The sequence below is a fragment of the Rhinichthys klamathensis genome, unplaced genomic scaffold (genome assembly GCF_029890125.1).
Source record: "Rhinichthys klamathensis goyatoka isolate OS25496 unplaced genomic scaffold, OSU_Roscu_1.1 h1tg000368l_1, whole genome shotgun sequence".
Lineage (NCBI taxonomy): Eukaryota > Metazoa > Chordata > Actinopteri > Cypriniformes > Leuciscidae > Rhinichthys > Rhinichthys klamathensis.
The window spans coordinates 420,685-448,666 of record NW_026606876.1 but is presented as its reverse complement, the minus strand read 5'-3'; the positions used below and the strand labels follow the sequence as shown (position 1 = coordinate 448,666).

Genomic DNA, 27,982 nt, shown 5'->3' with positions numbered 1-27,982 from the left:
GTACCGGACTGTCTGATATCCATATTTAGCTCCGCATATGTCATGAAAAAAAGCGGATATTTTTGGAAGAAAATTTGTGGAAATGATCATTCTTTCTAAATGTGATGTAAACATACGGTCCGGTGACTACAATTAAACAGAAACAGACGTGACTGAATAAGTAGGCTACGCGTGTCCTCTTTCTTTTGTGAAATAATGGTAAACCACTTTTTTCTGTGTGAGTAATGTGCAATCTTGACACAAGGTAATTCATTATGATCACTTTTTATTGTAAACCTGTCGTAAAACATCGATGCTTGGGTTTGAAATATTTAAGTAATCAACAAAAAAGCCAACAAACGGCAACTTTTATCATGTTCGTTTTGCGATCTCGCTAGTTTCCTGTGATTTCGTTCTGATTAAAACTTCCATCTGTTGGTTAATGATGGGTTAGTGTGACGCTGTTCCAGAGAGGCGTGTTTCGGGCGTGTTTCAGGGAAGCGCTGTGGAGCTTCTGGCCCGACAGTGGAAACGCCGTGTTTTGGGCTCGGTGCTCCAGGCCCGAGGTTATTAGCCCCGCCCGCCCGCCCGCCCGTTTAAAGCCCCGGCTCACACTGGCCCGACAGTGGAAACACAGCAGGTTTTGGGCTCGGTGCTCCAGGCCCGAGGTTATTAGCCCCGCCCGCCCGCCCGTTTAAAGCCCCGGCTCGCACTGGCCCGACAGTGGAAACACAGCAGGTTTTGGGCTCGGTGCTCCAGGCCCGAGGTTATTAGCCCCGCCCGCCCGTTTAAAGCCCCGGCTCGCACTGGCCCGACAGTGGAAACACAGCAGGTTTTGGGCTCGGTGCTCCAGGCCCGAGGCTATTAGCCCCACCCGCCCGTTTAAAGCCCCGGCTTGCACTGGCCCGACAGTGGAAAAGCGGCTAATGGTACATATTAGAACATTTTTACATGGCCCAACAGTGGAAAAGCGGTAATTCGTACCAGTGATAGCTTTTGTACCATCTTTCTGAGAGGGTTATGTTAGAACCCAAAGCCTGAGGGTTACACACACACACACACACACACACACACACACACACACACACAAACTCTACAGTTTGAATGTGAAATGCCACCGGGGCCTTTGTGGCAGACGATGTGTAGTTTGGCTCTCCTGCACATCTGTGTGTGTGTGTGTTCACAAGCTTGGTATGCAGCATTACTCTCATCCGACTGCTGCTGAACTGAAGAACCTCTCGAGAGTCGAATCTTCCCACAGATCCTGTTTCCTTCAAGTTAAATCCTCAAATATGTCTGAAGAATAAACAGAGCGTAATCGGAGGGCAACCGTCTGCCCTACTTTAACCCAGCTAGCGAACTGAAATGACTTACTCAGCCTAAATAAAACAACAAGAACAGCTTGCAGTACAGCTGTAAACTGCCTGAAGTTTACTGTACCCTGTCAGGGAAATGACAAGGAAATACGTGAGCCAAAGCAATAACCAGTTTTATTATGATCTCATGAAATAGTTACAATTTTACGTGAGATTTCATTCAAACAAAACCTTAAAACCCGCTACACCGAAGCCCTCGTGGGTGTAAAGCTCTGTACACCAGAGAGTACAGATTAGATCTTATTCATTCTCACGAGTTTGACACTAATTCATCAATATGCGAAATAGTTATGAATTGCCAAGTTTAGTGTGTTTAGTGCTGTCTTGGTTTTTTTAAAGGTTTTGATCAAATTACCACAGGATTAATTCCTGTGAAACATGTTTTTTACTAAATGGTTAGGGTACAGCTGATAATATTCTCTATAGTACTTCATTAACATATTACATTGTATTTTTAAACACAATTTAGGGTATTAACAATTTTATTTTATTTGCCAATAGCAAACCACAACCATTCAATCAATTCATTTTTTCTTGTCAAAAAACCAATGTCACTCAGATATACATCACAACATTTAATATTCAACAATATTTTTGATCTGCGTTACTTCAGGTGGACGATGACGCTATTTTCTTCTAGAAACAAACTTTCCTGTTATCTCTGTAAAGCTGCTTTGATACAATCTGTATTGTAAAAAGTGCTATATAAATAAAGGTGACTTGACAACAAGGAAGGAAAGACTATCGCACCTTCCGTTTGTCCTGTTGTTACAGCAACTGGGACCTCTGTTGATATCGTCGTCACGGCAGCAGGTCTCAGGCTTACCGTGTCATAATAGAGCCGGTTTTATTGTATCCTTTTGAGAACATCAGTCTGATCCTAAACTGTCAGACTGCTATATGCCACAAGAAAAAGAGGACAGTGATTTTATGTTACATTTATTTTAAACAGGCCAAAAGTAGATCACATGTCACTTTTCACTGAAAATGTGTTTTTTTGCCAGTGTTAGGTGTTGATATTTATCATATGTTAAAGGTACAATATGTAAGCATTTTGTAATAAAATATCCAAAAATCACTTGCACAGTGTGATATATTTCCTGCAGTTGTGTACTTACAATATCCCAAAAGTCTCCAAAGATTTTTATTTCAGAGAAATTCCAATTTTAAATAAGTGGCCGTCCCGGAACAAATGTCGCCTGTCAATGACGCAATATCCACGCTATCCTCGGTTTCCGTTCAATGACTAAAACTGAAATGAGGATCAATATCAGCGTGGCGTTTTCGAGATGCCGAGAGCTAGCGTCCGCGACTAACTTGGACTCGACAGAGCTTCACGAGTCACGACTTTATTAGACAGGTGAGCAAATGTACATAAAACAAATCAATGTTATATAACGTTAGCTCAACATGATGAAATGTTAGAATATGGTCAGTGTGTCATTCTAATGTTGATCTAGCTCACTGCTAGTTTCGTATAGCAAACGAACTAACACGTAGTATAACATTATAACTTTCAACACACATTTAAATGCCGTTTAGTGTGATAGTGTAACGTTAGACCAAGTGATCTGCTCAATAATCCAGAAACAATGAGAATCAACATCACAACAAATGAAGCAGAAAACTTTGTGAAACACAAAACCGATGTCATTGTCAATACTTTTGGCCATTTATGTATAAACAATAGAAATCTATGCAATGTCCCCATTTAGATAACGATATTCATAAAGCTGTGTGTGTGTTTTCTGTGATGGGTCGCATAATGGGAGAAAATATACAGTTTGAACGGTATAAAAACCATTGTGTCAATGCAGAGTCCCCATAAAGATAGTGAAGCAGACATGTGTGTGCTTTTGTGAGTGTGTGTTAGAGCTGTGATATGATAAACCACATCAGCATATATAGTTGATTTTTAATGTGTTAGTAAGAATGACTCCAAGTAACACTTCAGTTGTGTGTGTGAAGAGCTGGTGTGTTGATAAGGGTTCCTGTGATTGTGTGCCCTTCCACTACTGCGATGTGTGTGTGTGTGTGTGTGTGTGTGTGTGTGTGTGTGTGTGTGTGTGGTGCACGGGTGGGCTATACACTGATGTCTTATGAGTAAAGCATGACTGGCCTTCATGTGATGTGGTGCAGAGTTCAGATCAGGTCACATGTTTCTCTCTGCTTTACATTTTTTTCATATATAATATATATATATATATATATATATATATATATATATATATATATATATATATGTATTATTTTTGATATGTTAATATATATATATATATATATATATATATATATAATAACATATTAAAAAATAATACATTTATTTAGCAAGGATGCAATTAATTGAAGATTGACAGAAAAGTAAGTTTACAATGTAACAGAAGATTTCTATTTCAAATACATGCTGTTCTTTTCATCCAAGGATCCTGAAAAGTAAATGTATATTTTCCACACTTATAATAATAATAAATGTTTCTTGAGCAGAAACTCAACTTGTGTTAGAGTGATTTCTGAAGGATCATGTGACACTGGAGACTGGCGTAATGAGAGCCTTTAAAACAATCTTAGCGACTCAGTTTAAGTGAGCTTCTTATTTGTCCTTCCTTTTTTTTGTGAAGCAGTGCTTTTATTAATAGACCATCAGATCCATATTCAGTCTGAACTGCTTGTTCTTTAAGTTTTTTAACCAGACCCCCCCCCCCCCCCCCCCCAGCAGCGGATGATCATGTGATCGCAGCTTTACTGAAGTCACGAGCACGGTTCGCTCGAGGTCCAGACGGGACATCAGATGCTTCATGGCAGGATGAAGCAGTAAAGCTATAAAATATGTGCTGATATTACACAAACAATTCCTCATAATGGCACTCATGAATGTAATTATGTACACAAATGTTTGCCTAAGAAGCTTGAGGTCATCAGGATTCAGGATGCATGAGAAACGAGATGGAGGAATTAGAATCACAAAGGTTTATGGAGAGGTTTATCGCTTTAGTGCTTTAGACTGATATTAATGAAAAGCCCATTGGTCATAATATATTTTATGCTAAAAGCTCAGTGTGCTGTTGGTCTCTGAGAAGAAGAAAACGCACCTGCTCATCATCTGATCGTATCATTGGAAAGAAAAGTCCCAGATAAGATCCTTTTGAATATACACTCACCGGCCACTTTATTAGGTACACCTGTCCAACTGCTCGTTAACACTTAATTTCTAAGCAGCCAATCACATGGTGGCAACTCAGTGCATTTAGGCATGTAGACATGGTCAAGACAATCTCCTGCAGTTCAAACCGAGCATCAGTATGGGGAAGAAAGGTGATTTGAGTGACTTTGAACGTGGCATGATTGTTGGTGCCAGAAGGGCTGGTCTGAGTATTTCAGAAACTGCTAATCTACTGGGATTTTCACGCACAACCATCTCTAGGGTTTACAGAGAATGGTCCGAAAAAGAAAAAACATCCAGTGAGCGGCAGTTCTGTGGGCGGAAAGGCCTTGTTGATACCAGAGGTCAGAGGAGAATGGCCAGACTGGTTCGAGCTGATAGAAGGGCAACAGTGACTGAAATAACCACTCGTTACAACCGAGGTATGCAGCAAAGCATTTGTGAAGCCACAACACGCACAACCTTGAGGCGGATGGGCTACAACAGCAGAAGACTCCACCGGGTACCACTCATCTCCACTACAAATAGGAAAAAGAGGCTACAATTTGCAAGAGCTCACCAAAATTGAACAGTTGAAGACTGGAAAAATGTTGCCTGGTCTGATGAGTCTCGATTTCTGTTGAGACATTCAGATGTTAGAGTCAGAATTTGGCGTAAACAGAATGAGAACATGGAACCATCATGCCTTGTTACCACTGTGCAGGCTGGTGGTGGTGGTGTAATGGTGTGGGGGGTGTTTTCCTGGCACACTTTAGGCCCCTTAGTGCCAATTGGGCATCGTTTAAATGCCACGGCCTACCTGAGCATTGTTTCTGACCATGTCCATCCCTTTATGGCCACCATGTACCCATCCTCTGATGGCTACTTCCACCATGTCACAAAGCTCTAATCATTTCAAATTGGTTTCTTGAACATGACAATGAGTTCACTGTACTAAAATGGCCTCCACAGTCACCAGATCTCAACCCAATAGAGCATCTTTGGGATGTGGTGGAACGGGAGATTCGCATCATGGATGTGCAGCCGACAAATCTGCGGCAACTGTGTGATGCCATCATGTCAATATGGACCAAACTCCCTGAGGAATGCTTCCAGCACCTTGTTGAATCTATGCCACGAAGAATTGAGGCAGTTCTGAAGGCAAAAGGGGGTCCAACCCGTTACTAGCATGGGGTACCTAATAAAGTGGCCGGTGAGTGTATATATATATATATTGTAGAGGCTCCTGCTTCTCAAACAGAAAAACAATATGATTATAAAATGGAGGTTAAGGGCCTGAATGCTGATTGGTCAGCTATGCTAAAACACGAAATGAATGTACATGTCATGAGCTAAATCTTCTAGAGGAGGGATACATTCATGAATTTGCACAGTAAAAAATATTTTAATAAATTTTTTTGTGTTCAGTCGGCTGCTATTATTAGTTGTTATAGTAGTTGTCCAGGAAGAGAGGAAGCTAGTACACTGTGAAAAAAACTAGCTGCCTTAATTCCTTTAGGACAATCAACTTGGATGTTTAAGTCATTTCAACTTAAATTACATTAAACTGAGTTAAAAAATGAGTTGAATCTTGCATAACTTATATTTTTTGTTGAAAATTGCTTTTTTTTTTTTTAATTAGTTAAAGCAATGTAAAAACATATGTTGTCGTAACTTATTGATCACGTCATTTTCTCCAGTGCATTGAAAGCATGAGATCCCAGCGGAGAGAGAAGCAGTGTTAAACTACCCGTGTCTCAAAGCACGTAACATTGCAGTAATAATGACCGTAGACCGACTGCTGCAGACTCATGTCAGCGCTGATAGAGTCGACACTGAAGTGCTTCTAGAGTCTGAGTGCGTGGACAGATCCGGGTCACGCCACGGGTTGCCATCTCTTCATTACGGGGATGACATGAACTCGTTGTGTTGTGCGCAGAGGGATGGAAACACACATGTTGACAGGATTCGGACCTGATCAAATGATTGGACGAACACATATAGAAGATATATGTACATTTTTAAATATTGAGATCTTCTCTAATTGATTACTATCAGGATGTGGAGAGAGTTTCAACCAGTGTAACAACAATTGTGTATGAACAGCATTGCCTCCCTTTAAGCAGTGTGTGTGTGTTAGTGCTCATCTCATGTAAATGACCCTTGGCTTGCAGTGGCAAACAGTGTCCCGCTTGCGTCTGGTTTGTGTCCTCCTCTGAGCAACACGGCTCATCCACAGGCCGCTCTGGGAATGCAGAGCTCTCCGGGTTCACTTTATTTTCACTTTTTCTCAACTACAAATATATTTTGCCATTACAGGTTACTTTGCAGTATACAATGTTATTTGTATAGCTTTTTTCACAATACTCATTGTTTCAGAGTAGCTTTACAGAAAATCAAATGTTAATCTTTATAATATCTTTATATCTCCATGACTTATAGTTGCATTTTGCATAATATATAATAATATAGTTCGCATTTTGTGAACAGTTGAGATTTGCTATATATCGCTTTATGTGAGCGTAGGCTATACTGTGTGTTTGCGAAAAGTTGGATATACTTATAGTATTTGCAGGTTCGAGTTATTAATGTGTGTTAATGTGGTGAAATATCATGACAATATCATGTAGCTACAATGGGATTAACTAGCGATGCCAGATTCGCAAATGAATCTCTATTGAAATGTTCTGAAATAGTTGGTGATTTGACTTCCTGAATCGTTTGCAGTGTTGTCTCACACCGAAGTAGCATGGAAAAAACTGAAAACAAAACTAGCGAATGTCGTCTATCCATTGTCAGTAATTGCGCGTGTTGCGTTCGGATGTTTGCCCACGGCGTGCGTACACTGGGAGACTGGAAGCGCTCCTGGTTTAGCGCGAGCACAACTGCAGTAATACATGACTTGTCGACACTAGTAAACACAGACAACTGGCAGAACCGGTCGACGAGTCCATGCCACCCACAGTAATAACTTGCTTTACAAAAATCAAGGATATATTGGGAATGTACTTTGTTGTCCATTAGCCGTGACTATATTCACAGTATAACACAGCCTCTTGTTACATTATTGATGAATAAGGTACTTTTAATACCATCATTCTTGATGGTTTGAGGAAACATCCAATGTATGTGCTGTAAAAACTGTTTTCACAAAGTTGTAAATAAACAGTCTTTCTTCTTCAAAATTTCACGTTTAATTAATTGTGTTACTTTCCGTTTCTTATTTGTGGAATTAACTAGTAAATATTGTTTTACACCAATTTTGGTTCAGAGCATTATGTACGTATATGAATTATCTTAAACGGTTTTCAGGAAAATTGTGATTACGCAATGTTTGCACTCAGTGTTGTTCCCCATGTTGCTGCATTAGTCAGATAGTGGACTGACGGGTATGATTGTGTAATCAGAGCTGAAGGTGGGCATATACATTCCTAAGATTACTGTGTGTGTGTGTGTGTGTGTGTGTGTGTGTGTGTGTGTGTGTGTGTGTGTGTGTGTGTGTGTGTGTGTGTGTGTGTGTGTGTGTGTGTGTGTGTGTGTGTGTGTGTGTGTGTGTGTGTGCGAGTGTGTGTGAGTGTGTGCGAGTGTGAGTGTGTGTGTGTGTGAGTGTGTGTGTGTGTGTGTGTGTGTGTGTGTGTGTGTGTGTGTGTGTGCGAGTGTGAGTGTGTGTGTGTGTGAGTGTGTGTGTGTGTGTGTGTGTGTGTGTGTGTGTGTGTGTGTGTGTGTGTGTGTGCGAGTGTGTGTGAGTGTGTGCGAGTGTGAGTGTGTGTGTGTGTGAGTGTGTGTGTGTGTGTGTGTGTGTGTGTGTGTGTGTGTGTGTGTGTGTGTGTGTGTGTGTGTGTGTGTGTGTGTGTGTGTGTGTGTGCGAGTGTGTGCGAGTGTGTGCGAGTGTGAGTGTGTTTGAAGAGAATGTTTTAGATGTGCTCAACATGGACAAGCTGCATGTGTGTATGTAAAAAAAATTCATTTAAAAAAAATGCTTCACTATAGTTTACTGCAAATAAACTAAACTTAATTCACTGTGTTTATGTCCAATGTATTTCACATTGACAAAATTAAATTATCTTTATTAAATAAAATAAAATACAAAAAAGCCCATGCCAAAAAACAAAATGCATACTCTGAGCTGAGTTTCCGTACAGTGCAGTGTTAAGCACATACACATTACTCCAGAGCTTCTGCACGAGATCGCACTGGAACGAGGGCTGTGGTGTGTGTGCAGTGTTTCAGGGAGGGGAGATCGCACTGGAACGAGGGCTGTGGTGTGTGTGCAGTGTTTCAGGGAGGGGAGATCGCACTGGAACGAGGGCTGTGGTGTGTGTGCAGTGTTTCAGGGAGGGGAGATCGCACTGGAACGAGGGCTGTGGTGTGTGTGCAGTGTTTCAGGGAGGGGAGATCGCACTGGAACGAGGGCTGTGGTGTGTGTGCAGTGTTTCAGGGAGGGGAGATCGCACTGGAACGAGGGCTGTGGTGTGTGTGCAGTGTTTCAGGGAGGGGAGATCGCACTGGAACGAGGGCTGTGGTGTGTGTGCAGTGTTTCAGGGAGGGGAGATCGCACTGGAACGAGGGCTGTGGTGTGTGTGCAGTGTTTCAGGGAGAGGAGATCGCACTGGAACGAGGGCTGTGGTGTGTGTGCAGTGTTTCAGGGAGGGGAGATCGCACTGGAACGAGGGCTGTGGTGTGTGTGCAGTGTTTCAGGGAGAGGAGATCGCACTGGAACGAGGGCTGTGGTGTGTGTGCAGTGTTTCAGGGAGGGGAGATCGCACTGGAACGAGGGCTGTGGTGTGTGTGCAGTGTTTCAGGGAGGGGAGATCGCACTGGAACGAGGGCTGTGGTGTGTGTGCAGTGTTTCAGGGAGAGGAGATCGCACTGGAACGAGGGCTGTGGTGTGTGTGCAGTGTTTCAGGGAGGGGAGATCGCACTGGAACGAGGGCTGTGGTGTGTGTGCAGTGTTTCAGGGAGAGGAGATCGCACTGGAACGAGGGCTGTGGTGTGTGTGCAGTGTTTCAGGGAGAGGAGATCGCACTGGAACGAGGGCTGTGGTGTGTGTGCAGTGTTTCAGGGAGGGGAGATCGCACTGGAACGAGGGCTGTGGTGTGTGTGCAGTGTTTCAGGGAGGGGAGATCGCACTGGAACGAGGGCTGTGGTGTGTGTGCAGTGTTTCAGGGAGGGGAGATCGCACTGGAACGAGGGCTGTGGTGTGTGTGCAGTGTTTCAGGGAGGGGAGATCGCACTGGAACGAGGGCTGTGGTGTGTGTGCAGTGTTTCAGGGAGAGGAGATCGCACTGGAACGAGGGCTGTGGTGTGTGTGCAGTGTTTCAGGGAGGGGAGATCGCACTGGAACGAGGGCTGTGGTGTGTGTGCAGTGTTTCAGGGAGAGGAGATCGCACTGGAACGAGGGCTGTGGTGTGTGTGCAGTGTTTCAGGGAGGGGAGATCGCACTGGAACGAGGGCTGTGGTGTGTGTGCAGTGTTTCAGGGAGGGGAGATCGCACTGGAACGAGGGCTGTGGTGTGTGTGCAGTGTTTCAGGGAGAGGAGATCGCACTGGAACGAGGGCTGTGGTGTGTGTGCAGTGTTTCAGGGAGGGATGCAGGTGTATATCTAAAGATGCACACACACACACACACTCAGAGAGTGAGCATGAAGATGTGTGCTGGGTTATCTGAGGGACACTCGTATCTGCACATAAAAAGTGATTGTTTTCTGCTTTATCTGTGCGGCCTTGTGACTGCACACACACACACACACACACACACACACACACACACACACACACACACACACACACACACATACTCGTGAAGGACGGAGTCCAGCATTAAATGATGGCTCATCACATTTTATCTTGCTGATACAAAAATCAAACATTAATGCCAGAAAATAAGGTTTGAATGGATTAGTGAGTTGAACGTGTGTGACATTGAGCTCACAGCAACACATTGCCTGTGGGTTTCTCACACATAACACCACTACGCAAATAGATTTGATAAAGTTGTTGCACTTTGCAGCAAGTATATGACAATGTGATATATGATAATATATATTATGTGAAACACCTGCAATACTTGTAAATTATTTGATTGGGTTTCATATAATAAAATAAAATAAAATTAATAGATAACAAATGTCAACAAAAAATGTATATGTTGCCTTGGCAACTAACTGAAATAAAATAGGTTTAAGTAAAAGTGTATTATAGCAGTATATTAAAATAACACCGTGTCACCCTCATGTCAGTCATGTCACACATAGCCTATATATTTTTCTTTTCTTTTTTCATGGAACAAAAAATGTTGTTTTTTTTGTTTTCAATACAGTGAAAGTTAATGATGATGAGGCTCAAGCTCGAAAAATGACAACAACAAAAAAATAAATACTATAAAAGTAGTCCATATCTTGTGTGCTATATTACCAGTCCTCTGAAAGCATGTGACACAAGCATGTGAGACTGAAACTTCAGATATTCATTGATACTCTTCTCCTCGGACAAAAGTTGAATATGTGCACACTTAAGTGGTGGAGGGGAAGAATTTTAATTTATAATGAATAACTTTTCCTATCACATGGCTTGAGAACACTTGGATATAAGATGAACCTATGCTTATGGCCCAAATGTTACAAATGTCTCACAGCAGCTGCAGACTGATGACCATAATGATGATACTAATGTGTTGTGTCAGTACAGTATGTACAGTATATAGTTATTCTAGTGGTAATAGCACACTCTCTCTCTGTGTGTGTGTCCTCAGTTAATGAATACCTGTTCATGGCTCAGGCCCGGGGGATCCAGATCCGGGAGAACGTGAGGAGCATGGGCGCTCAGGTGCTGGAGCAGATGGTGCGCAGCGCCTACAACGTCAACGGCACAGGTACGACACGCTCCGGCTGAGGGAACGGAGACACACGGGCGACAGTAACGGCGTGTCCTCGCCGGAGAAACACAGCATGAGATCCTCCTGAGACACACCAAATATATATAAAAAAGTTAAAACCATTTATAACACTGTTCCTCCATTAATGGATAACTACACAGGAACAGAAGAGTAACGCACTGTTAACATTCTAGTAACTACTATTAACTAATAAGAAACTCTGATTAACACATTAGTAAGTAATTGCGCTCAGATGAATGTGGGTATCACTATAGCTAATCAATAACTATTTTTCATACCTCACTGAAGTCTACAACTACTATATACAGGTTCATAATTAATATTAATAATGCATCATGTGTAATATAAGGTAATTCATTGTAAGTCATTAGTAATGAATCAAGTGTTACTAAATCCTTCAAAATGAACTATTAAACATTTGGATCAGTATTTAATGTGAAAAGCTTAATAAGTCACTGTAAGCTTTTGAGGTTTTTGTAAGATTTTGGATGGTAATGAATCAAGTGTTACAAAATATTTCTAAAGGAACTACTAGTTATTTGGATCAGTAAAGTGGAGATCATGGGAACACACTAGTGATGAGTAAAGTGTTGCCAAATCCATCAGAAGAAATTACTATTCAAAATCTGACAAAAGTCTCAAAAGCTTACAATGACTTCAGTCAATATTAGTTATCATGTTTTCCACTTTATAATACTGATCCAAATAATGAGTAGTTCCTTTAGAAGGATTTAGTAACACTTGAGTCATTACTAATGGGTTACCGTAACCTTTTATTATAAATTATGCATAATTCATGTCAATTATGAACCTGTATAGTAGACTTCAGTGAGGTATGAAAAAGTTATTGATTAGCTAATAGTGAACTTCCACATTAATCTGAGCGCTGTTACCTACTAATGTGTTAATCAGAGTTTCTTATTAGTAGAATATTAATAGTGCGATACCCATTTGTTCCTGTGTAGTTATTCATTAATGAAGGAACAGTGTTATAAAGAGTTACCGAAAAAGTTTTTCAATCCCATGCTCTGTAGAAAGAGACTTTATATTTTTCATTCATAAATCAAGGCAGCTTTAAAGCCAGTGTACCCGTTTAACAAAGTACTATGCGACATTGATTTGATGAAAACGAGATATACAAGATGTATGTACCCCAGTCCCCGTGATCCACCTCCCAGAAGGTGTTGGACGTCTCACTAGTTAAACCCCTGACGCTCAGCATGTTGAATAGGGAGACGTCTGAAACATCCTGGGATGTGGATCCCGACTGGAGGAGCGCTGCATCAGGATACGCCAGGCTTCATGGAAGATAGTGCTGGTGATGTGTGTAATGCACTGATGCATGAATGTATGATTCTCTCGTTGTTTTTTAGAGTACACGTATGAGTTTAACTTCAACGAGACAGAAGTTCCCACCACTCCTTTCCTCCCGCTGGGCTTTACATACCGGCCGGATCACGTGTGCCCGGAGAAGCTGCCCTCCATGAGTAAGTGCTCAGCCTCAGACTAGTTACTAACAGCTTTACAAAATGTTAAACAACTACTGTCAGGATTTACTAAAGACACGCAGTGAAAAATGAGCGCTGGAAAGGCATGGAAAGGGTTATTGTTGCGGCTGAAGTCAAGTCATCCTCATTTATACAGCGCTTTTAACAATGTAGATCGCCTCAAAGCAGCTTTACAGAGATAAACATATAATTTAAGGTAACAGAGATTGGTTTGGTTTTATAGCGGTTCTTGAATAATGTTAAAGTTAGTTTTGATTGATTCACTTCCATTGAAATGATCATTTGTTATTAAATTAGGGGCCGCTAAGACGACACCGTTCTCTCTAAACAGACTTTAAACTGAACCTGTGATAAACGCTGATGGCCTTCACATGCGCATTAAGAACTGATTCTATATGTTCGTTTGAATATATGTGCGCAGGTTTGTAATTCCCTACAAACCATGCCTAAAACTACTTGTCTTGCCTATACATTTTGATACAGAATTTTATTTTATTTTATCAATAAAATACTGAACTTAAAATACTGAAAATAAAATAGTTTTAGTCAATCTGACCCGTGATGAAAACACATCTTCTCCTTGACACATTCAATCAGTGAGATTTTAAAACCCATTAGTCAAGTCACCTTCATTTATATAGCGCTTTTAACAATATGGACTGTTTCAAAGCTGCTTTACAGTGATAATAGGAGATTAAAGTAACAGAGATTGTGTTGGCTTTATGACAGCTCTAGAATAAAGTTATTTTCCAGCTAAAGTTAGTTTTGATTGATTCACTTCCGTCGCAACGATCATTAGTTATTAACTTAGGGGCCGCTAACACGACACCGTTCTAACAGAAAACAGAAAACTTCTAATGCGTTCTGGCCGTTCATTTGCACGACAGCAGCGTTTGGTGCAAGTTTTGAACATTTTTGAAAAGCGTTATCATCTCCGTGTAAACTTCAAAACCGTGAATCTGTGAAAACGCTGACAGCGTGCACATGCATATTACTCGTTTAGTCTATAGGTATGCGCGTTTGAATATATATGTGCGCAGTCTTTCTTTACAAACTGACATCGCCAAATTACTGGTCTGGCCGGCATAACACAGAACTAAAGACGTTTCCGCGGATCCATGCGAACTGGAATCAGTTTGATCACGTTTTAGGTAAAGAGTAATGAGAGTAAATCATTAGTGAATCAGTGAATCAGACTCCTCTGTTTGCGCTTTGTGTTTGCTGATGGAACAAATGTAGACCACGAAGAACCATTAACAGAGCCGCGTCATGGAAATCATCCAGGACGGTCTAATCTCACCCTGAGGCCGGTTATGTAAGGAATAATTGACTGAATAATGAATTATTAGAAAAATTATGCACATTATGCACACAGGTTTTTGTCCTTGAAACGCTCTTGTGTGTGGGACCAATTTCTTACGCATCTCATCTCTCGCCACCGTTGCTAATTACAAAAAGCCATTTTAGAGTTAGTAACAGAGACTTGAGCCACTGATACTACCAGACTAATGCAGTATTAGAGAGAGAGAGAGAGAGAGAGAGAGAGAGAGAGAGAGAAAGAGATTAAGCATGTGCGAACTACCTCAGCATGTGTCTCTTAACAGTGTTCAGCACCAGCGTCTAGTAATAGCGAAACTACGTTCATCTGCACCTCACCACTGAGAAACGTCATGTAGAAGTTGCTAAACAATTTTACTGATAAAATCGTCAGAGCAGCGCTGACATCACACTTGTGTGTGTGTGTGTGTGTGTGTGTGTGTGTGTGTGTGTGTGTGTGTGTGTGTGTGTGTGTGTGTGTGTGTGTGTGTGTGTGTGTGTGTGTGTGTGTGTGTGTGTGTGTGTGTGTGTGTGTGTGTGTGTGTGTGTGTGTGTGTGTGTGTGTGTGTTTGAGTGGGAGAGTGAGTGTGAGTAAGTGATATGTGCTTTTCCATAGTCACTAATACATGCATAATCCATAATAAAATGTAATTTTGTGGCACAAAACAATAATTAAGACCTGCTGGAACTACTTTCCCTGAAAATAATTGCACACCTTAGAACATTCGTCAACCACACAGAATCAAGCATTCAACAGCCCCGTAGAATAATGTGCAATAATAAACTAAACCGACATCCAATATGGCTGTCATGGCTAGCAAATCAAATAAGTCCACTTGAAAATAGGTTTCCACAAGGTTTTGACACAGAGCTTGTGCGTGTTCCTGGTGTCATCAGCTACACATGTGCTTATAAGATCACATAAATAATTGTTGATGAGTATTCTCTCCTCTGTCTGTCAGAAGGCCGGCTGAAGGTGAACATGAGTGAGATCGCTCTATCAGACGTGGAGAAGCTTCTGGACCGGGCAGATACGAGTCTTTCTCTCGGAGGACACTGGAAACCTCACGACTGTCTCCCACGCTGGAAGGTTAGTCAATGCGAAACCTAAAACAACTCTCTGTTGCCAACTTTCTCTTCAGAAGTGTTGTGGTCATAGATGCCAACCAGTGGAAAAAAAGGTTGTTGCATCATCTGGTTAAAACCACACTGGGACTCGGTGTTCAAAATAGTGTTCATTTGGGTCAGAGTGATTCATTTGCAAACAGCAATAGTTGCCAAGTTCATTTAAAATGCTTTATGCGAGAAGTACAATAATTATTTTTTGTTTAATTTCGTTGCTTCAATATAATAATACATTTTCCCCTGGTTTCACAGATGAGGCTTAAAGGAGCTGTATGTAACTTTTCCACTCTACTAAAAATACCATAATATGTTTGCATATATTGAGGAAACATGCTAAGTTCACATTCTCGTTTCTCTGAGAAATCACTTCTACGGCCGGTTATTTTACTGTGAAAAGTGCGTTTCCAGGCTGGAGTGTTTGTTTTTGTTTTGGTCTGTGATACTGTACATTGCCAATTTGCATTGTCCATTGCGGTCGTTCCTGTCGCGTGTCCTCAAACCGTCGAGTCTGAGGAGGCGGGGCGGGAGAAACAACGATCTCCGATATTTTTAATTTGGACTGCAGTGTCTATTTCCACCACTGGCTGTCAATCTTACAGACTGCACCTTTAGGGCTATAGTCACAGTGTGAAATGCATGTTTGAGCTGTTTTAACTGAAAGCAAATCTTAAAATATAGCAGTGGCATTGCTTTGTCTCAAGATGAACATCAGTTATGTTTTTTTCTAAGACACGTTTATAAAAGCTACTTAAATGCCCTAATTAAACTAAGGCCTAATCCTGGCTTAATCTAAACCCTGTCTGTGAAAATGGGGGATATTATTATATGTTACAAATAAATAAATAAAAACATCAATTTAAAACCATTAAAAATGCTGCATGGGAGCTTCAACACTGAGTAATGAAGCAGTTTAGTCAGTGAATCAGTGTAATGACACAATTCATTAAAATGGACACAATAACTATTTCATGGAAATGAATCAAAATTTATATTTGTGATTTTTAAATCAGATGCGACATTGGGACAGCCTTTAGAAAACACCAAATAAACATCAAATATATCTTAAATATTCAGTGTACATCCCTAACACACACACACACACACATGTTGAACACACAGGTAATTCAAGTGCTTTTTCTGAATTGATATTTCCTCATTTTTGCGGTTGTTTTTCCGATTTCACATGTTTTAGGTGGCCATCTTGGTACCTTTCCGAAATCGCGTTGAGCACCTCCCGATACTTTTCCGGCATCTGATCCCAGCACTGCAGAGACAGAGACTGCAGTTCGGCGTCTACGTCATCGAACAGGTGAGAGTAACAGAGCGAGTGAATCTCACCGGCTGAGACTGCGGTGTCCTCTTAGCTTTTCTAAACACACACACAAAGTTTGGACTGACACACCATTTCTAAAAATGATTGACACAAATTCATTCTGCTAATATGTGCTTCTGCAAGATTGCCATTGTCATGGGCAGCACTAAAATAGTCTTGTTTTATTGTCAAACAGTCATTTTACAATAGTGCTAAGAGTAAAGGACAGGAAGTAAATAGACGGATGTGTGTGTGTGTGTGTGTCTGTACAGGCCGGAAACGAACCGTTCAATCGTGCCATGCTGTTTAATGTCGGGTTCAAAGAGGCCATGAAGGACTTGAACTGGGATTGCGTGATATTCCACGATGTCGACCACATCCTGGAGAACGACCGCAACTACTATGGCTGTGGTGAAATGCCACGACACTTTGCAGTCGAACTCAACAAGTACTCTTACATGTAAGTTTCCACAATACACTTGTTTTCCTCGCATGCCATTTTGAAATGCTGTTCAGTATGTGAATTATTTGTCTCTGGGACCTGTATAGGCTTCCCTATGAGGAGTTCTTCGGTGGCGTGAGCGGGATGACCGCGGATCAGTTCCGGAAGATAAACGGCTTTCCCAATGCTTTCTGGGGCTGGGGAGGGGAAGACGACGACCTCTGGCACAGGTACACGTCCAAACTCCTCACAACACATAATAGGGTTTTGCAACACTATGATCTCATGTCTTTTCCGAAGAGACGCTCCCAGAGGACTGTAAAAGCTGACAGTAATGCTTCCCGGACAGGACTATCTGGATCCCACTAAATCTATAGTACATACTATAAAAGTAATTACTGACAATGGCCGTTAAAGCTGCTCCCAATAATCTTTTCCTCAATTAAGATGGTTTACAGATAAAAGATGAATAGTACTTTTCAATATGTCATAAACATATCTCCAGTCATATCTCTAGCCTAATAAAACGTACTCGGTTACCCAGTGGCGGGCCGTGCATTTCACACCTAGGCCTTCTGTCCTACCTGAATTAATAACTTTTAATAGTGTAGCAGCGCAAAGACGCTATAATTGTTGTTTTTATTTTGCACCGGCAGTTATTGGGTTAATGCGGTGAGTTTGGAAAAGGCCGGTAACGTTAGAGAGAAACGAGCGCGTGAGTTCTGCTGTTTGTGTACAGTTGTTCTTGCGTTCCGATTATAAGTTCAGAAACGGAGCCTCCCTTATCTTGTCGTTCAATGGTTACAATAGTATGGATGTTTGAAAAAAAATTAAGTTTCGATCATAAATTTAAAAGAAAAATTAAGAAGAAAATCAGATTCACCACGGGGAAAAAAGCATTATACTCACCAAAACTACTGATTAATTTTTACACAAAATCCATCCTTATTTCTTTCCTCAGGAAGACTTAAATTATCTGTGCGTTTCAGTTCCAACAATAACGAGTCTAATGCTGAAAGTCGAGTCCCGTCATATTTCTAGCATAAGTTTTAATTCGCTTTATAGAGTGTCTGCTCGAAAAAAGCAGTGGACACAGTCACCGCATAACCTGACGATGTGTACAGCTGTCCCATGCTCTCACACAGAGTTTTGAACGAAAGCAATGAGATCAGCGGGACTTTTGCCTTCAAAATCATTCGTGGCATAACTTACATTAGTCAGTTTTTACCCGGACAGATCGAAGAGTTCCGTGACTCTGCGTTTAAGCTCAGGCTGAATAAGGGATTTTTTCCGGTAGGTTTGAACCTGCTGGGGGTCAAGGAGGGAAAGAAACATTAATTTGTGGGTTGAAAAACTATTAAATCTACAGGAATATATTTTAGTTTGCAGTTCGCTACAGATGCGGATAGCCTACTGACTACCAGTAATAGTACGCGCTCTGAGCATCCAATCAAAGAACGTGAAAATGCCGACGTTATTGTATGCCTGCTAGATGGCCCCGCTGCAGTCAAATCGAAATCTGATTGGCTGATTAAATCTGACTGCTTATCTGATTGGTTAAAGCAACGTTTTCATTGCCATTCATTGCAAGCTACAGGCGCCCGCACTGTCGATTCTGAAGGCCTGAAGGCAGATTTCTTTGACCCTGGCAACGCATGATGGCTGAAATATGATTGGATAAAAGCACTAAAATAAACATACACTACTGGAAGCAGCGCAACCAAGAGAAAAGCTATGAAATTAAGAGAATGAACTATTGGGAATAATTTAATACTCATTCATGGAAAAAATATATTAAAGTGCAAGTCAGTGATTCTGATAGTGTTTAGGCCAGCAGAGAAGGCCTTGCTGGCTCTGACGGCCCACCACTGCGGTTACCTAACGTAACCTCAGTTCTCTCTAGAAGAGGGAACGAGTATTGCGTAAGTCAAGGGTAAAGTCATCTTTTCTCGAGATCTGAAGCCAAAAAATTATCCTTAATTCTGTATTTATTGTCAACGCAGTGCGGCGGACAGCAGACCATAGCAGGCTGTATAAGCGTGCTCATTGGCTGTCCTGTGGCAACTGCAGCAGCCTACCGGTGAGCAGTCTCTACCAGTCGATCTACGAACGCCGATCCAAGCCTGCTGTTCGCGCTCACTTTATCACAACTTATAGCTCGTTCACATCTCACCAGCGCACTTGGATCGGCGTTCGTAGATCAACTGGGAGAGACTGTTTTCCAAAGATGGCTTCTGCCTGTATACGCGAAGTTGACTGTATGTATAAAATATCTTCTTATTAAACTGTCTGGACACTGACAAAGTTCTCAATGCTTCGGTTTGAAGGTAGGGACCCTCATTATGCTACCGTGTTAGTGTGGGGCTATTTTGAGCCTTGTTAGTGGTATTAACAAGCTATTTTTATTTGTCATTACTCCATGCCCAATATACTAGCGTTATACTAGCTTTATAGGCTAAACTGTTTTTAGAGATAAAACTATTTACATTCGATAATCATGAAAACAAATCTCAGATAACGGTTGACTAGGTAAAAATGTGTAATTAGACCAAAGGTTCATTTTGCGCCGGAGTTCTCCTTTAAAGCCATTTCTTATCCTTTTTTTTGGTCTTCAAACATCTTGAAATGCACATATCAGAGAAATAAAAAATTTGAACCCCCTACCACCCTCAAATTTAGGACCTCTGTGATTATAAAGCCCTGTCTACGGCCCTATATTAGGCATAAGATCAATAATAAATGTGTAGCCTACAAATTGTGAATGCATTTAATAAACTTAATTACATTTAGTAGCTTTCAGTAAATAAACGGTTCTGAGAAAATGATTCATAGGGAAAATCAACCTATCAGTTGACCCTATGTTTACTTTCTTCACTGACAGACAAAAATGAAAAGCCTTTATCAGTCAAAGCTCAGCTTTAGGAGGGGAAGAGACAGGGCAAGATAAAAACAAAGAGAAAAAGAGTGTGATGCTGATGTGGAGAGAAAAATAATCAGCTGCCCACTATCCAAGTTTTTTGACCTTCAGAACATCTTAAAATGCACAAATGTAGATCAGAGAAATCAAAATTTTCTCGGGGAGACCCCGAACCCCTCTATTTCCTCTATCTCACATTTGGGATCACAGTTATTATAAAACCGTGCCTTTGCATCGTTAATAATGAAGATGGTTAATAGTGATCTTTAGATCCTAAACTAAAGTGTTACCTTTTTTTATATTTAAAAAAAAAATCATGTTGGGGGCTTAGCCCCCCTAAAATGAAAATCCTAGTGACGCCCCTGGCTTAGACTGATAAAAGTTTAGCCTGCAAGGCGGGAACTTCCAGGTTATAAAACCTCATGAATGTAGCGGGGAAGGCCCAGCCTGCCGCCATACAAAATATCGTGAATAGAAATCCCGCTGGACCAAGCCCCCGACGAAGCCATGCCTCCAGTGGAATGGGCCCTGAGGCCCATAGGGCACTGCAGGTGTTTGGATGCATAAGCTGCTGCGATAGCGTCCACTATCCATCTGGACAGGCTATGTTCCGGGCTATGTCTCGGTGCGCCCTCCAAACGAAACAAAGAGCTGCTCAGAACGCCTGAAGGCGGCGGAGCGCGTGATGTAAACTCTCAGCGCCCTGACGGCTGAAGGAGGTGAAGACGGGCGGCTTTTTTTCAGACTCTTCCTAAGCTTGCTTGGTTACTTGTTTCGACGGCGGTAGCTTCTCAAGATCCAGCGATGCGAAGAGTTTCGCTGAAGAGATGAAAATCAGAGTTCAGCCTGTTGACCCCCTCTTTATAAACGCTAGCCACTCCCATTCTGGCGGGGTGTGATGCGTAGAGGGTGCGAAGCGCCCTCATTGGGCGTGACGTCATGCAGGGCTCACCGGTAGGCTGCTGCAGTTGCCACAGGACAGCCAATGAGCACGCTTATACAGCCTGCTATGGTCTGCTGTCCGCCGCACTGCGTTGAAAATAAATACAAAATTAAGGATAATTTTTTGGCTTCAGATCTTGAGAAAAGATGACTTTACCCGTAGCGTAAGCAACTTACGCAATACGAGAGAACCTCTCGTAAGAGAACTGTTTTATTTTACATGGAGAGGGTCACAATTTCGAGATTACATGACTACTTTTAAAAAAAAAGAAGACCTATACTTTAAGTTCATTTCATCAGTATAGTGAAGAGTATATTTTATGTATACTAAATATTGTATACTAGAATTAATGAACTGCTGGTATACTTGTAAGTGTACCACTTCCATACTTCTTAGGACTAAATTAAAGTATACTTTGCTTATAAATACTGTGTTTATTTTGCCCCTTGCTGGTTTTACCCCGTGTGTCTGTGGGGTAACCCCCGCCCAGCCCCGCCCACAACCTCATACATTTATACGATTTTTAAACAATATTAACCACTTTCATTATTTATTTGCACACAAAATGTGTTGCTCCATAAATGTAAATGTGGTGAGGCAATACCAACAGTTTCTGAGAAGCCAGTGAAGAGTCTTGTGAGATGGTACAATGGGGATCTAAAGGACACAGTTCGAGTGGGAGAAGTTAGACGACAAGCAGTGGAAGGGTTGAAGAGCAGAAACAGCTGTGCTCTACCAGGCAAACTAAAACTCTGGTGCTTTCAGTACGAGGTTTCTTTGACAACAGTGGATAAGCTGGAAGCGTTAATAAGTTCATACATCAGGAAATGGTTGGGAGTTCCACGCTGCCTCAGCAGAGTGGGACTTTATAGTAAAGGAATATTGCAGCTGCCAGTCTCTGCTTTAACCGAGGAGTTTAAGTGCGCCAAGGTCAGACTGGAATTGACCTTAGTAGAGTCACGCGACAAATGTGTAAGGGAGGCAGCACCTGTGTTAAAAACTGGTAGGAAGTGGTCAGCAAAAAAATCTGTGGTAGAGGCAAAGGCTGCCCTTCAAATTGGTGATATTGTGGGACAGGTACAGCATGGAAGAGGGGGTTTTGGGCTCAGTTTAGCTCCTCCTAAATGGCACAAGGTAGGCCCAGCTCAAAGGAGGAAGCTGGTAGTCAACGAGGTGCGAAAGCAGGAGGAGAGGATGAGGTGTATAAAGGCCATTTCCCAGGCCAAGCAGGGAGAGTGGATGAGAAAGGAGAGTGTGCAACAACGCAAGATGGGCTGGCAAGACCTTTGGTCAATGGAAGAGAGTAGGATCAGTTTCATTATCAGGTCAACATATGATGTTCTCCCATCACCACAGAACCTAAACCTCTGGGTAGGAGAGGATCCCTCTTGTCCTTTGTGTTCCTCACCTGCCACATTAAGGCACATTTTGACAGGATGTAAGGTGGCTCTTAGGCAAGGTTGGTTTACTTGGCGCCATGACCAAGTATTGCGATGTTTGGCTTTAGCATTGGAAGGCAAGCGCAACATGACCAATAAGTTGCCACCCGTTCTAGCAAAACATTACACACAGAAGACAATATTTCTCAGCCCAGGCGAGCAACCACCAAGAAAAGGTGTTAAAACCAATTCTCGCCCAGTACAACTGGAAGCTGCTAGGGACTGGAAAATGCTGGCTGATCTTGATCAACGGCTTATTTTTCCACCTGAGATTGCCACCACTAACCTACGACCAGATATTGTTTTGTGGTCTGGATCAGCACGCATTGCTGAACTGATAGAGTTAACAGTGCCATGGGAGGATGCGGTAGATGAGGCATATGAGAGGAAGAAACTGCGGTATGCTCATCTGGCCACTGAAGCAGAACAGCGTGGATGGAGAGTTCAGGTTTATCCAGTGGAAGTGGGTTGTCGAGGATTTGTGGCACACTCTACAACCCGGTTCCTCAGAGACGTCGGATTCAGTGGCCAAGAGTTGCGTCACACAGTAAAGAACTTATCTGAAGCCGCAGAGAGGAGCAGCAACTGGCTGTGGTTGAGACGGAAAGATTCTGGCTGGCTGTGTGCAGGCCGCCATGCTACGGTTTCGTAGAATTCTTGAAAAACTCGAAGAGTCTGTTGGTTTATTTGTATAGTTTGCATAGTAATTACAGTTATTACGTTCCTGTGTATATTGCGTGAATGAGGTTTGGTGTTTGGGCAAATATTGTGTTTTGCGGTAGGTAGTATGCCATACGGAACCGTTGCCACTGAAACTGCATTAACGAAGACAGTGGGGCTCGACAGCCTTAGTCAAACGGGTTGGCGCGTATGGTTGGGTTGCGGAGAGATTGTGAGATTGTGGTTAGGTCACATGTGAACTACAAGGAAGGAGCAACCTCAGCAGCAGGAGGGATGTAAAGGTCAGTAAGCTGGGCTGAGTTGAGTGGGGGACGGAGGGGGGTGACTCTGGGATGCCAGAGTCACTGTCGAGCCCTCTTGAGGTGTCGTGGGCTAGTCGACGAAACACTGAGGACGGAAGGTGCCCACTTGAAGACCCTAGAGATGTCCCCTACTCGGCTCAATCCAGACGGTTGTCGTGCTGGTCCACTGGGGAGACCACACTGTAGTTGCAGCCGTTGTGTGTACTGACGCGCCAAGTACACTGCAGTCGTTAACGCCGGACAGAAGGGGAGTCACACCACCAAATGGAAAGAAGCGTAAATGGATGGAGAGATGGAGAGAGAGAAGCATAGGTTACTGTAAAACTACGTCTTAGTTTGTGCTTATCTTGGCGAAAGCCGAGTACAAATCAGCATGAGGTTTAACATCGACTCTCGTGTAATGAAAATAATTAACTATGGGAGAAGTGAAAAGCACATTTTTCTGAAGGTGTGGCTTTAGCCCCGATGTACCATGTATCTCGATCAAAAGATTAAGTACAAGTATGGGCCAAATACGTATAAACCAAGTACACTTATAAACCAAATATACCTTGGTTTATATGTATAAACCAAGTACACTTATATAAATGTAAGTATATTTCATATAAAAAGTCGACTGAAAGTATATTCTCTCTGTAGTTTTAAAGACGTACACTAATTGCCCGGCTGAATAAACTTCTTTTTGTAAGGATAGCCAAACACTGCTCACTTTGTTTTGTCCAACCCCCGTTATGAAACATTGAATAAATTAACCATGGCCAAATCTATTGTAACCAAAATCTATTGCTTTTGCATGATGTTGCATCTATAGAGTATAGTTAATAGAGTAGTTATAGAGTATCGTAAATAGTTGATAGTAAATATTGTAAATAAACACTTTGATAGTTTGTGCGGTGGCCTGAGACTTTGTTGACACTAATATGTGTGTTTCTTTTCAGGGTTCAGTTCGCCGGCTACAAAGTGAGTCGACCTCATGGAGAGCTCGGCCGTTACATGTCTATACCACACCACCACCGAGGAGAAGTGCAGTTTTTGGGCAGGTAGGTTCAGGACAGGCCTCTTCTAAATGTCTGAAGTCTCCATGTAGTCCTTTTCCACTTTGGAGATGTCGGACGGATTGTTGGGTTCTAGAATGTCATGATTCTCATTATTGCATTGAATTGTATTTAATGAAAAAAGGCCCAATCTTTTGTAAGTTTAGGCCTTATTCATGAGCAGGATAAATTTCTGTGTAAATCCTTCCTAAATCATTCTTGGGCCTTATCATACACTATCATACACCCGGTGCAATGCAGCGCCAGCCACGAAGCGAGTGTTTCTTGCTAGTTTCAGCCCGACGCACTTTTCATTTTCAGTTCCAGCGCCACGTTGTTTAAATAGCAAATGCAATGGCCCATGGGCTGCTGGTCTGAAAACCAGGTGTGTGTTCAAGCGCATTTGTTAGCACGTTGCTATTTACTTATTTATAGAATAGAGACAACCCTTTTAGACCATGTCAACCTTTTTTCCCTCATTAAATAGGGCCCCATGTGTCAAGTTTCAGTTTTCGACTGGTTGCTGAAGACTTATGCACATTATCTCCTTTTGCTTTTCAGATACAAGTTGCTTCGTAGATCCAAGGAAAGACAGAGTCTGGATGGCCTGAATAACTTGAATTACTCCCCTCTAGTGTCCCGGAGGAGTCTTTACACGAATGTGTCAGTGACACTCAGTCGAGACCTGGCGCCCATCGCTGACTACTGACATCACACACGGGACGGCCGGAGAGACACATGCCACATGCCAAACCACGTTATCCATTTAAGTTATTTTTTTAGGAAAGGGGGTGATTCCACAGATCCTTTTGTGTTTTCTTTTTTCATTTACTTAAATATTTTTTTTGTGTTAATTTCACCATATTTGACCTTTTATTTTTCCTTTGTCACTCATCCACTGTCTGTCTATCATGTAAATTGATCTGTTCTGGAATCCCAAACCCCATCCGCTGGTTTTCCCTCGCCGGACCGATCAGATACGGTGCGGTGTGTCTTCTGATCAGACTTCTCCAGGGGGAAGTCACATGTTTACAGCAGGAACGAGAGAAGTTGTGGGACAGGTCGATGGCAGTTATGCTAAACCACTTCAGAATAGCCATTGCAGGGTTTGGGGACTATGCCCTTTCCTCTGCCAGAAACAAACACAGCTGGATCTGTGTGTTAGAATATCAAACTAATAAAAACTAAAAAAAAACATTTATTAAATGTATAATAAATAAGCATGCACTGATACTCACAGTAGATGCTACTAACATCACACGTTTGTGTGGAAACGAACACCTCACATAGTCCTTTTAGCTGTACAATATAAACATGCTTATTACCGGCAAACGCATACAATAGAGATTATGATTCTTGACATTATGACCCCATGACATGGCTTGACAAGCAAAGTTTTCTTTCACGTGTTGATGTATATTCCACTAAAACAGGTTGTCGGGCGTATCAAATGCCTTAAACAAACAAAAATAGCCAGCAGCTTTTAGTATATCTCACAGATGTGAATCACAGATGGTATTAGAGAGAGGGACATTTGATTAAACAAAAAACTGGACATGCCCATAAGCGCAAGATTAGTCATCATTAGTTTTGCCATTTTAATGCATTAATGCAAGTGAATTTTTTCAACTCTCAGGAGTACACCAGCATTTCAGAGCTAATAGACATGGACTAAAAGCCACACAATGGGATCATTAACAAACCCAAGCCGTACACAAGCCAGCAGAATGCGCTTTCGCCTGAGCGATCAGGTATTTCGCTCTGTACACTGGGATAATATGTCCATGGGAGGTAGATAAGGACCAGCTGACTGGATAGTTTTTAAATTTGTCAAGCTGTACTTATGTGGGTCTGCAGGCCGTTTAAAATAGTTGGATTGTCTGACGAACAAACATTTTGTGGTTTGTGCTCCCAGAGGGGTTTTCCCTTTAGTTCCTGCTTGCATTGTGTTGATATTTTAAGAGTGTTTCCCACACACTGCCCTTTACAAACACATTGACACGCTTTGCATTTGGAGAAATATGTGCTGCCTCTCTGGATGTGTGTACTCACCTCATATTGACACAAAGGGTGTGTGTGTGAGGGGATACAACTCTGTTGCGCTATTAAGTTTTAAAAAAGCTAACAATTGACATTGCTTAATTCTGAGTGTTATACCGGTTAATCTCTTGAGCTAAACTTGAACAAACATTTGGCTGAAGAAGCCAGTTTATTAGACCAAACACTCTCACTTCGGGCCTCCTTCATGAAACACGAGAATGATTTTCGGTCTAAATCATTAATGAAACTATTTTTGCTAAAGTTTTCATATTTATCCGTCAGGTTGCTTTCAAGAAACGCATAAGGAATTTGCGTGCAAACCGTTCAAATATACGATGCCGCAGGATACGTTCATGAAAGCAGACTCAGTTTCTGCTTTATCATTCATAAAAACATTCTTCAATTTGTCACATTGACCTTAATGCAAATTACATTCTGAACAATTTGCACATAAATGTGTTTCGTTCGATTCTGAAACATGATGTCCGCGTCAATCATTTATGAATCATGAACGAGGCCCTTTGCTTTCATTCCATCTTACTAGTATATTCCCAATACATGCGTTTATGCCGTTTAGAGATCAAGAGGCTTCGTAATGCATATTTGTGAGCGTGTGTTTGTGTGTATTCATCAAATCATAGAGGCTGGCCCTCATATTTATTCATTCTTTTATGAACATTTTAGTTTTTTTTAGTTAATTGTTTTACTGTAATTGTGATTATTTTGAGGGAAACAGATCGATAAGATAACTGTGATGTAAAAACAAGCACTGAAATATGTTTCTTATGTGAGGCTAAGTCTTTTGCTGTTAACCTGAATGGACAGCTGTTTCGTATGAAGACACGAGAGGAGGAGACGGTTAGAGAGACCGTTCTTGAGCGCACATATAACCGATGGTGCTGATCTCACGGACATTAGTATTGTGCTACTTCTGTCTCGTAACAGATAATTATACGGGATTGAAACTAATGACCCTCATTGACCATGTCGGCAGCGTAAGCTATCTATGTAGCGTGTTTAGCGCTCCAAGCACTTCTCTCTAATGTTTGTTTCTCTCCGTGTTTGACGCTCGTGGAGTTCTGCGCCAATGTTTGGGGTCTTTTTACCTCGTATAAAAGCTAACACTTAATATTCTTACACTGTGTCCATGTAAAAACCAAGCTACCAACTAAATGTCCTGTCACTTGTCAAATTTGGTTTAAAAAGAAGAAGAAAAAATGCACGGAAGGAAAAAAAAAGACTTTACATGGAAGAGTAATTTGTTGCTGAGTTGTGCATCTAAATACAGAAGTAAAGTCACTATGCTCCGTATTGATTCGCCGGTGTTTAGCCCATATGGAAATGCTAGGTAATGTACTGGCCAGTACCTCTGCTTTACTACAGATTTTTGTTTACAGTGTAGGACACAGTTATAAGTTCAAAATCCCTATTAATGTATTGCTAATGGAATATTTTGGAATCAAATGCTGCGTTCACGCCATGTCGTAATTACCAACGCTATCTCGTGACCAATTTGTACGAATTCGAACGAGTG

General features: G+C 41.7%; 1 protein-coding gene across 1 annotated transcript in view; it reads left to right on the top strand.

The window, feature by feature from the left end:
• Window positions 1-25,188, top strand: part of b4galt5 (UDP-Gal:betaGlcNAc beta 1,4- galactosyltransferase, polypeptide 5) — a 44,021-nt gene extending 18,833 nt beyond the window's left edge. Inside the window, exons 2-9 of the mRNA XM_056233328.1 lie at window positions 11,245-11,364; window positions 12,762-12,875; window positions 15,176-15,303; window positions 16,531-16,647; window positions 16,923-17,110; window positions 17,200-17,322; window positions 24,313-24,414; window positions 24,970-25,188. Of these exons, the coding sequence (XP_056089303.1) occupies window positions 11,245-11,364; window positions 12,762-12,875; window positions 15,176-15,303; window positions 16,531-16,647; window positions 16,923-17,110; window positions 17,200-17,322; window positions 24,313-24,414; window positions 24,970-25,117 (1,040 nt within the window). The 3' untranslated portion in view covers window positions 25,118-25,188. The remainder of the gene's footprint in view (window positions 1-11,244; window positions 11,365-12,761; window positions 12,876-15,175; window positions 15,304-16,530; window positions 16,648-16,922; window positions 17,111-17,199; window positions 17,323-24,312; window positions 24,415-24,969) is intronic.
• The last annotated feature ends 2,794 nt before the right edge of the window (window positions 25,189-27,982 follow it).